The sequence below is a fragment of the Entelurus aequoreus genome, linkage group LG09 (genome assembly GCF_033978785.1).
Source record: "Entelurus aequoreus isolate RoL-2023_Sb linkage group LG09, RoL_Eaeq_v1.1, whole genome shotgun sequence".
In the NCBI taxonomy this organism is placed as follows: Eukaryota; Metazoa; Chordata; class Actinopteri; order Syngnathiformes; family Syngnathidae; genus Entelurus; species Entelurus aequoreus.
In genome coordinates, this window is record NC_084739.1 from 9,729,366 (window position 1) to 9,741,557 (window position 12,192).

The 12,192-nt window shown below is 38.2% G+C and overlaps 1 protein-coding gene across 2 annotated transcripts in view; it reads right to left on the bottom strand.

Annotated features, from left to right (window-relative positions):
• LOC133657089 (annexin A11-like) overlaps positions 1-11,555 on the bottom strand; it is a 45,075-nt gene extending 33,520 nt beyond the window's left edge. For both annotated transcript variants that reach the window (XM_062058011.1, XM_062058012.1), the window contains exons 1-3: positions 11,409-11,555; positions 1,995-2,330; positions 618-700 (exon numbers count right to left, since the gene is read on the bottom strand). In XM_062058011.1, coding sequence (XP_061913995.1) covers positions 618-700; positions 1,995-2,330; positions 11,409-11,520 — 531 coding nt within the window. In that variant the 5' untranslated portion in view covers positions 11,521-11,555. The remainder of the gene's footprint in view (positions 1-617; positions 701-1,994; positions 2,331-11,408) is intronic.
• Positions 11,556-12,192: the final 637 nt, after the last annotated feature.

Here is a 12,192-nt window from a genome sequence, read left to right on the forward strand (position 1 = left end):
CATAGTGCAGTCTCTTATGTTTGACTGCCATCTACTGGTCACAGTTATCATTACACCATGTACCAAACAAAATTGCTTCGAGGTCGATAGGCAAAACCAGAATTATTATCACCATTAGGCGCACTGTCGAGTTTTGAGGGGGAAAAAAGGATTTTAAGTGCTCCTTATAGTCCGGAAAATACAGTAATCGTGATTACAATATCAGTCTAAATAATCGCGATTATTATTTTTGCCATAATCGTCCAGCCTTACAACAAAGTGAGGCCATGCTATGCAACGAAGATGGAAATCTGACAATAAAGCAAACATGAAAAAGGGTCAGAAAAGGGAAAGGACTACGAGTTGCACAAGATGGACAAGCATTAGAGGTATGACAGATAATGGCTTGTATGATGTTTCTCTTTTCATCATGCAAGAAAAAGCTAGAAAGATAAGCCGATTAAAAAAAGCAACACATTGGATGCAGACTTACCATCAAGTGTAAGGGTGAAATATTCCAGTAATGGCTGTGAAATTCATTCTAACTGCAATAATCTCATCATGTACAATTGCAGATGTCAAATAAAACTTTCAGAGCGAGCAGGGACATTGTTTTGACTTTTATAAAGTGAACCTACCATGCCAGCGTTATATCCAGGGTTGGTGAGGTTGTTCAAACCGATGGAGGGATATCCGCCAGTCGGCCCACCACCCCAGCTGCCTGCAACACAAGAACACCTAATTGTTGCTCACAATAATGGTAAGGATTGTATTTGCTACGAAATAACTTTGGGGCATTTTGGGCAATGAACGGAGAAATGACTGGAACTTTCCAACTAGCTAAAAAGTGAAGGACCCAGAATAGGAGCTCTGTGGAAGCGTGAGTGGGTGTGAATGTCAAAAACTCGCATGGTAGCGGTAGTTGTGACCCCAAGATGGGGAGACAGGAGACGACGTGCAGGTAAGATGAGTCTTTATTCCTCTAAACTAGTGCAGCTAGGAAGTGCACAGGAAAGACACAAGGAAAGCTTTGCAGCATGGCGGTACAAAGCAATGACAAGTGTTAAAACTAAATACACTACACAGAATTCAACTATCCAAACCCGACTGAAAGGCGAGGCTGGCATATAAAGAAGACTGATTGGCAACCCTAAATTGGTGTGCCCCAGCTTGCCAATCAGCGACAGGTGAGGGAGACAGAGAAGTGGTGGAGTGTTAGAATAATCATGTATATATATTATCACACAACTTTAGTATGCTTAAAGTCCGTTGCTATAGTTATTAGCTACTGTGCTCAAGTTACACTTTTGTATATGTGCAAGGACGAAACTTCTTGTCTGAGGGGTGGCCTCAGTCGCAGATGTTATCTTTGTTTTAACCCGCTAACAGCCAAGGACTACAAGGACCTCAACAAAGATAAGACGACAGCACGCAAACGAAGCAGAGACAACAAGGACCTGAACACAGATAAGACGACAGCACGCAGACGAAGCGGAGACAAGGCGAAATCACAAGGCCCCCTGCACATTCCGTCACGTATTGTGCGTACTGGACCTGCTTTGCATAATATATGTGACCACTCCTTTTAGAGGCGGCCTTAGTGATGTTGACTGTGGAACTCCTGAATAAATAGAGGCACGCGGGAGCTGAACCATAGAGTGTAGGGCGAGACTGTGACTACGTGTGCATCTCCATGCATTCTCCTCATGAGCTAAATTGAACTCTGTCTCTGCATTGTTCCTTGCTTCTTGTCTGATTAATACAGGTCATCAGTGTTTGAACCTGACAGGAAGTGGAACTAAACTAAGAGCGCTGGAAGGGAACTATACACAGAAATAGGGAGATATAAAATGAGTCAGACCTGCATAACAGGTCATGACAGTGAAAAAGTCCTGTGGGTCTCCTAGCAACGGCACTGGAGGATTGTTTGTGTGGGTAGGGGGTAATGGGGTGTTCTGCAAATCACATTTAAAACAGCTTTGGTGTGTACAAAAATGGTGTCTAATCTGCCTTACCTGCTGGAGGTGCAGCAGGGTATCCTCCAGCTTGGGGTGGGAAGCCGCCTCCCTGGGGTGGGTAGCCTCCAGCCTGGGGTGGGTAGCCTCCAGCCTGAGGTGGGTAGCCTCCAGCCTGGGGTGGGTACCCGCCTGCCTGGGGTGGATAACCCCCAGCCTGAGGGGGGTATCCTCCCGCCTGAGGCGGGTAGGCGCCAGGTTGAGGAGGGTAGCCGCCTCCTGACTGCGGTGGGTAGCCTCCTGCTTGGGGAGGGTATGCTCCAGCCTGAGGTGGGTAAGCACCAGGTTGTGGCGGGTAACCGCCGGCCTGAGGAGGGTATCCAGGGTAGCTCATGGCTTTGAAAGCAAAACAGAATGTTAGGTTATTCAAGGGAAACAAAATGAAAAAATACACTGAAGTACTATGAAGTGCAGGCAATGAATATAACTGCTAATGTAGTGTTAGCAACAGTCTATATATACATATATATATATATATATATATATATATATATATATATATATATATATATATATATATATATATATATATATATATATATATATATATATATATATATATATATATGGCCTGTTACTATTATTATTTCACATGCGGATTTACTCGTTATTTAAGGTTATGAGTGTTTTATTGTTGTGGTTAACTTATTTTCAAACTTGTTCAACTGATTAGAGCTTTAAAACGTTACCTTTAAAAAAAAAAAAATGGAAGGCTTTATAATAACATTTTATTATTTTCATTTGACTTTTTTTCCACAGCTAGCAAAAGTTCCACTGTACTGGGGAGACCCCACATCTGCGGTGCCCTCCAGGGTTTCTCATTACGCTCGATGGGTTGAGTTTTTTCTTGCCTTATGTGGGATCTGACACGAGAATATCGTTTGTGCAGCCCTTTGAGACACTTGTGATTAAGGGCTATATAAATAAACTTTGATAGATTGACTTCAACTGTACCACCTCCAGAGCTGTTAAAATACCTAATATTAGCTGTAAAAAATACACTTTCAACACCACAGGTATTAACAAACAAACAAACAAAGATAAACAAAATCCTCTCTGCATTAACAAGCTCACGATCTAGAGATATATACGGTCTGGACACATTCTTCCTAAAAACGTATAAAGATAGTCTTACTGCTCCTATAACAACATTGATAAATAAATCAATAACAGAAAACACTTTCCCTACCACGTTGAAAACTGCCACTATCATCCCAATCCATAAAGCAGGAAATAAACAAGACATCAACAATTACAGACTTATATCCAAAGCAATAGAAAAAGTGATCGTTGAGCAACTCACAGAACATTTGGACTATGAAGACCTCCTACATCCCATGCAGTTTGGGTTTCGGCAAATCACTCGACCGAAACTGCATGTTGCCTTCTACTAGAAACAATCAAACAAATCCTTGATAATGGAGGTGTAGTTGGAGCAATATTCTTAGACCTCCGCAAGGCATTCGATACAGTCAGTCACCCCACGTTACTTACAAAATTAACATCTTTTAAACTGTCGACAGATACTCTGGCCTGGATTATGTCATATCTATCTGGTCGGACCCAATGTGTCCGTATTGATAACACAACATCCAGTCTCACTGCTACTGATATTGGCCTGCCACAAGGCTCTAATATCGGCCCTCTTCTTTTCTCCATGTATATAAATGACCTGCCATCTGTATGTGAGGATGTAAATATCCAGATGTATGCAGATGACACGGTTATTTATACTTGGGGAAAGGACGCTGAAACGGTTGCCAGAAAACTTACAGCAGCCATGGAGAAGGTGGCAAGATGGCTACATGACTCTTGTCTTACATTAAACATTAAGAAAACTGCAACAATGTATTTTGTAAACAAATATAAAATGTCATCCTTTCCAAATATAACGATTAATAAGGAAATAATACAAAATGTTAGTGAATATCGTTACCTGGGTGTCATTTTGGAGCCAACACTTGGCTTTAAAAAACATTTCAAACAGATGTGCCAGAGTCTTAAATACAACATAAAAACATTCAAATGTATCAGGAATTCATTAACACTTGAGGCAGCTCAAACTTATTTTAATGCAATGATTATGTCTCGTTTTTATTATTGTATAACATGTTGGTCGCAGGCAAGCAAAATGACACTGAGGCCATTGGAAACTTTGCACAAACAATCCCTCAAAATCCTTGACCGAAAACCACAACACCACCATCATTGTTCAGTTCTCCAAAAATATAGATTGTTAAATTTAGCTAACATTCAAAGATCAGCATCAATACGAATGGCCCATCGAATCTTAAATAACACTGCACCAGCGCCACTTAAGCACTTTGTCCAGTTTACATCTGCGGTGACAACTAGAAACACACGAGCCTCCACCAGGGGGCAGTGTAGCATACCCAGATGTAAAACCTCTTTTGCACAATCAGCCTTTTCATATAAAGCCATAAAGGAATGGAACGACCTCACAACAAACTTGAAAAGTCTAACAGATTACTCTTCATTCACAATTGAAGTTAAAAAGTGGCTTTGGAGAAATCAAAGCTGCTCACACGGTCACTAAGATGGGCATTATGATTGACACATCAACCTAATGTGTATTATATTTATCCATGAGAGCATTTTTGTTGTAAATTGTGAGGTGTGTGTGTTAAAATCATGGTTGCTTTTACAAATGATGACAGATGTGAACAAAAGCATGTATTGTCTTTGTGTGATGATGTAAATGAGGTGTGGTTGTATTGTATATTAAGTATGTGTCCATGAAAGGGCATTTTATGACTTTTTTCTTAATACTTGTGTATGATTTTATCGTCATAATTTTATTGCATGATTTTTGTATCCCTTTAATTTAGGTAGCCAGGGACTGCAGATGGAAATTAGCTATTTAGCTATAATCTGGTACAGAACATATCTGTCTTTGAGCTTAATGTTTCTGTACATTGTCCCTTCAAATAAAGACTAAACTAATTATCATAAAACAAGAAAAACGAGACAGAAAAGTGAAGAAGTACTGTCCTCAATAGGCACAAGGGAAAAACGTTTCTTTACGTTATCGATGTGCAATCTGAACTGTACAGAAATTAACCTTTAAAATGAATAAATTAGACATTTTATTTCAGGCATACAGTAAATGGGCCACTATAAAAAACCTTGTGTGATCAAGGTTCTCTAAACAGAACACTTTTGGAAGACTGGACCCTAGGTTTAGAAAAACCTGTGTAAAATACTAAAGTTTTTATTTTATCGTTGTTTACGTCTAAATAGACTTAAGCTATGGACCCACTGTGTTTTACATGTTCTTCTTTCTTTTCAGCAAATCAAAATAGTATTCAGTGTCGGTAGCAGTTTGATAGATGTTGACAGTTGAGGGTAAAAATTCAGCTTTTTAGACACAGAATTTGGAAGAGAAGGGTTTAAAAACAAAGGTGTTTTCTTCATACATTCCTAAATGCCATGGACAGCATTCTAAAGAAACATATTAAGATCATAACAATTAAGGCTGCACATCACTCTGCTGAAGGCTTGATCAAATGCATATTATTAGGGATGGGTGTTGTTAACTTTTTAACCAATACTTAGGCCTTGGCTGATAACAACTTGACCTACATTATTTAAAATAAAATGATAAGTAAGTAATATATTTGAAAAGAATATATAATTTCGGTCTGGTTACTATCGTTTATGTTGGCACAGGTGCCATTATGAAACCGGGTTTCGGTAGACATTCCTCGTCAGGATGGTTTGTAGGATGTTTTCCCTACATTTGCCCATTTGGTCTGCTTCGGAAACTAAAATAATCACATGGTTTGTTGTAAAATGGGACAAAATACCAGACAAAGATGGACATTTCGTCCTATTTTAACATGTTTGGTTAAAATAACATGAGCAACACAATGCTTTTGGAGAATTGCTCCATAGGTAAATGTGAATCATACATTCCTATGAACTACTTGTTCCGTGAAATGACTTCATTAGACTAATAGTACAGTCTTCTCTCTGTTTTGCACTTGCTGCAGTAACACAGTTTCCTATATCCGTACATACAATAAGCTACTCAGAGTACACTCCTCACATTTTAGTGGACATTTATTGTACCTTCTCTCACGGGTGATGTCCAAACTTTTTCCACTAAAGGCTGCACACTGAAAAATTAAAAGCATGCGAGGGCCATTTTGATATGTTTCATTTTCAAAACCGATACAATAATATTAAAATTTTTTTAACCTTTTGGGCTGTTTTGTACTGGGGAACTAGAAGGGTCTCAGTCATATTTTTTTTTTTAAATAAGTCATATATCAACTATATTTATTTTTGTCTTCAACGCTCGAACCTCTAGATCAACTTCAGCCTCACTGAACATGCCTGAATCGTGTCCTAAGTGTCAATATTTATGTCAGCTTCACCTTTACCTTCTTTAGCAAGGCACCTGTCATCTTGGAGGAGTGTCCTCGTACTTTATTATGTCCGGAAATGGCCTTGCAGCCCAGTTTCCCATGGGCTTTAACCGTTAAGTAGACGTTAGAAATCATGTTTAGTCCTCAGTGCCAGCAGCACTCATGCAGCGCGATACTATGACAACCTCGAAGACACAATTATCTTGTATTAAATCACATGTGTTGTCAGATACTTAGACAATAGAATAACTGTGTAGAGTCATTTTCAGCAGCTGGTGGATCGTCACTGCTATAAAAGTGAATCACTGAATATTCACAAGTATATCTAAGTTGAAATTAAATAGCATGGTTGAGAAGTTTGGATTTTCTGACGAGGTCCAGGTCAATGATTAAAAAACACAACATAGTATTGCCTAAGGGGCTGTCACGAGATACAATGTGTCACTTCCTGGAGAAAAAGCCCTTGTTTGCGCTTCTATTCCATTGAAGCCATGACATGATGTGAGTCAACAAAAGGACAGTGGCTAATTAAACAATCCATCGGGGCTATTCAACCAGCAGCCTGCAGTTCAGTTCAAAAACTTGGGAGCAACAAACATTTTTGCAGCAGATTCCTGGGCATGGTCATATAGACTATAGAGCAGAACTGGGCAAATTAAGGCCCGGGGGCCACATGCGGCCCGTTGAGATTTTCAATCTGGCCCGCCGGACATTCCCAAATATTTTTTTTAGATCTTAAAGATGGAAACTGTAGCTGCCATTATGATGTGCAGTGATGCTTTCTAATGACCGTAAGTCTTGAACTATACAAAGTATTTCAATGGTTGGAATCTGCGCTTATGGATGATATACTAGTTACTATGGTAATCTAATTAGTTACTATGGTAATCTACGTCACAGCAGCTTAGACGAGGCACCAAGTAGTGTGGGCGGGAAGCGTTTCCACAGACACGGAAGGAGATTTTCACAACAAAGTTCTAAAGCTTAGTGATATATAGAGTAGAATAGAATAGAAAGTACTTTATTGATCTCTGGGGTCCGAGAGCCAGCTCCAGCTCGTGGTGCCCAAGACCAGACTTAAGAGGGGAGACATGGCCTTCTCTGTGGTCGGCCCTAAACTCTGGAACACTCTGCTCCTCCATGTTCGAACTGCTCCCACAGTGGAGTGTTTTAAGTCTCGTCTTAAGGCCCACTTTTATTCTTTGGCTTTTAACACTACGTGAGTTGTGTGGTCCTCTGTTGTCCTCTGTGTTTTTACAATTTTGATTTCTATTTACTGTTTTAATTGGTTTTACCCTTTAAAATCATTTTTAATCATATTTATTTTATATTGTTTTGTTTTGTATGTATTTATTTTTTGTTTTTATTCAGTCATTGGTGGAGCTAAGGATAATATTTGAATATTGTTTTTAATATTTTTGTGCAGCACTTTGGAAACATTTTGTTGTTTAAATGTGCTATATATATATATTTTTTGTTGTTTAAATGTGCTATATAATTAAAGTGGATTGGATTGATTGGATTGGAAATTCAGCACATATCAGATATATCAGCTTGTAGGTGGGTTTATTTTGTACCCTTAGCGTTCATATTTCACAATTGGTTGCATTTTTGTTGCGTTTCACTTGATTGTAAAATATGTCGATCGAAAGGGGGTGTGACATTCATATGTTGTCAATATTCAGTATTTTATCGTTCATAGAAAAATTTAAAATTTCATTACGTTTTTTAAGGCGGTCTGTCATAACGTTTTTAGCATTCAGTCAGACATTATTGTGAGGTTTTATATTAGTGTTCCTAAAAATAGATATACCGGCCCCTAGACACATTTTTTTCCCTAAATGTGGCCCCCGAGTCAAAATAATTGCCCAGGCCTGCTATAGAGGATCTATGACTAGTTTTTTTTTGTTGCTGATCCCTAAACCCAGCAGGGTGCTCCTGTCACATAGAGCAGTGTTTTTCAACCACTGTGCCCTGAGATACGGTCTGGTGTGCCGTGGGAGATTATCTAATTTCACCTATTTGGGGTAAAAATATTTTTTACAAACAAGTAATTATAGTCTGCAATTAATGTGCCGTTGTTGAGTGTCGGTGCTGTCTAGAGCTCGGCAGAGTAACAATGTTATGCTCTTCCATATCAGTAGGTGGCAGCCGGTAGCTAATTGCTTTGTAGATGTCGGAACATGGTGTGTCGTGATCCCAATATGCAGACGACAGTGGGAGGCAGTATGCAGATGAAAAGGTATCTAATGCTACAATCAAAAATAAACAAAAGTTGAGTGCCCCTAAGAAAAGGCATTGAGGCTTAAGGAACGAAACTAGAAACTGAACTGGCTACAAAGTAAACAAAAACAGAATGCTGGACGACAGCAAAGACTTACAGCGTGTTGAGCAAAGACGGCGTCCACAATGTACATCCGAACATGACATGACAATCAACAATGTCCCCACAAAGAAAAAGAAAAAGAAATTAAATATTCTTGATTGCTGAAACAAGTAGATGTGGGGAATATCGCTGAAAGGAAGACTACAGGAAAATACCAAAAAAAGAGAAAAAGCCACCAAAATAGGAGCGCAAGACAAGAACTAAAACACTACACACAGGAAAACAGCAAAAAAGTCAAAATAAGTCAGGGTGTGATGTGACAGGTGGTGACAGTACACCTACTTTGAGACAAGAACTATATTGATGCATGCTTGGTTATGCTTTAAAGTCATATCCAACAATTGCGACAACGACTTTTTACTGTCAACTGAGTTTTGTTTTTTAATGATTTCTGCTGGTGGTGTGCCTCCGGATTTTTCCCACGCAAAAAATGTGCCTCGGCTCAAAAAAAGTTGTAAAACACTGACATAGAGGATATGTGTCTAATATTGTTGCAGTAAGTCTTTAAAAAAAAAATTTTTAAATATCGATTCTGTTTCCCAATTTTGACAATTTTACACATTCGGCAAGGTGAAAAAAGTGAAGGTATGACCGTCTGAATGAACATTTAACATAAAATTCAAAAAGGAGAACTGAAGGAAGCCGAAGTTACTTGTGCTCAAAGACATGCAGGAAATGGACAAATGTTTGAAGATGACATCATCTGGACAACAAAGAAATAACAACTCACAAAAACATTCTGCAGCTGAAGTCATGAATTAATAATAACTCTATTGTGCAAAACACCATTACACAATACTTTTAATTGACTGATGATAACTAATATGTTATATACAGAATGAATAAAGATTGTGCAAGTCAGTTAAAATATTTACTCCAGTATTCACATATGTATGGATTCTCAATGCCTTTATTTGTTTGAATTTAATTGTTCCCCGTATTAGTTTTGCATTCATTATTAATAAGAAAAGGAGTATAAAAAAATAAGATAGCTTAATTTGTGTCTGACACGAAAGCTACTGACAAGCTGCACGGATAATCGACATTGAATCGACAGCCATGTTCGCCAATCAGAATTGTTGAGGCTCACTCTGTGCATCACTCCCAGCACCTGAGCGTGTTTATTTAATATTAGAATTAACTGAACGCAGTGAGCCTTCTTTTCAGTCATCCCTACTCACCACTCGGCGCAAAGTTACAAAAAATTAGGAGGATAAATAAGATTACAAAGCCAAATGTCCCATTGTAGGAATATTTCAGCTTCAAATCAGATGGGCAATATGAGCCCATCAACACGGACGAACCAGTGAGAATGCCGCGATCACGTGATGACAACAAACAAAAAGACAACGTCCGACCTAGTTTTTCCAACTGGGAAAAAAAAAAGCACTTTAAGAGGTTTGCTTACAGGAATGAGTCAATTACATTTTTTGTTTGTTTATTTATTAAGGATAACAAACTGTACCTTGCAATTACAGTGAAATGGCAAACAATTCTACAGCAATGACAAATAAAAGTTGGTATTTTTTTAAATGGTTGCTTGCATTATCAGTAAGTATTGTGAATATATTACATTATAAACTATGTATAAATTATTTATTCAGTTTAAGGGCATAATGTGTGGCACCATGAGACTAGAATATGTTAATTCTCAGTCAAAAAGTAACCGGTCTTCCTTCAGTCGTTATTTTCACAGTTTTATGCCATATTTATATATAAAAGATTAAAAAAAGCAAATTGTAATCACAATCGCAATTTGAGAGAAAAAACACAATTTGTTTTTTTTTATTGATTGATATAGATATATACAGTATATATATATATATATATATATATATATATATATAGATATATACAGTATATATATATATATATATATATATATATATATATATATATATATATATATATACATACATACATACATACATACATACATATATATATATATATATATATATATATATATATATATATATATATATACATATATACATATATATATACACACACACACACAATACAGGCCAAAAGTGTGTGTGTGTGTGTGTGTGTGTGTGTTTGTGTGTGGGACAAGCGGTAGAAAATGGTTGGATGAAATCCACCAAACGCAAAAAAAAAAAAAAGGTTATATAAATTTAGGGTCAAAAAAAGCTTAGGTAGTAAGGACACAAATTCACCTCCATGCTGCTTCTACCTTCTCCTTTTCAGACATTTTGGATTGTGCAAATGTAACCACGTGACTTGCCTTTACAAACCGGAAATAGCCCTCCACCACAGTATTATAGCTAATAAAGGCCAAGTAGGTTTAGCTAACTTTAAAGCGCAGCTAGTGCCTCGGACTAAAATAAATCACTCGTATTTACTTTTAATCACATTCACATTGTAAAACTGGGGCAGCAATAGAGCATGAAAATGTCTTAGTGGGGAAATAGTGAGTAGCCATGCAATGTTTAAGATCGAGCTAAAGATAAATAAGCAGAGACGCTGGCCGAGGTAGATAAAGTGCAACATGACACCGCCGAACGACTCCCCAAAATAGTCCTTCCGTCTCCAAACTTAACTTTGTTTATTAGCAAAGCCATTGTCCTAAAAAAAGAAAAAAAGAAGACGGGTTCTTGGGAATTGTGTACTTACTTTTGGCCCGGACGCTGTCTCTTCCTGGTGCTCCTGGTATGTGTGTGCTTGTCAACGTCTCCGCCCGGGGCTGCTGCTGGGGTGGGCGGGGAGCACTTGAGACGCTTTCCATCTTGAAGAGGCCCCGCCCATTATTCGATGTGTCACCTGATACGTCACACCACTACGTCAAAACAAACAAACCTATTTTCCTACTCCAGGCGTGGACATATGTAATGTTCCTCGGCGTGATTTGGACACGTCATGAACTAAACACCAGGTGAGGCATAGACACTTTTGGAGGTTTTTTTTTAGGATAGGATAGGTCTTTATTGTCATTGCACAAGAACAAACCCTGTTTCCATATGAGTTGGGAAAGTGTGTTAGATGTAAATATAAACGGAATACAATGATTTGCAAATCATTTTCAACCCATATTCAGTTGAATATGCTACAAAGACAACATATTTGATGTTCAAACTGATAAACTTTTTTTGTGTGTGCAAATAATCATTAACTTTAGAATTTGATGCCAGCAACACGTGACAAAGAAGTTGGGAAAGGTGGCAATAAATACTGAGAAAGTTGAGGAATGCTCATCAAACACTTATTTGGAACATCCCACAGGTGTGCAGGCTAATTGGGAACAGGTGGGTGTCATGATTGGGTATAAAAGTAGATTCCATGAAATGCTCAGTCATTCACAAACAAGGATGGAGCGAGGGTCACCACTTTGTCAACAAATGCGTGAGCAAATTGTTGAACAGTTTAAGAAAAACCTTTCTCAACCAGCTATTGCAAGGAA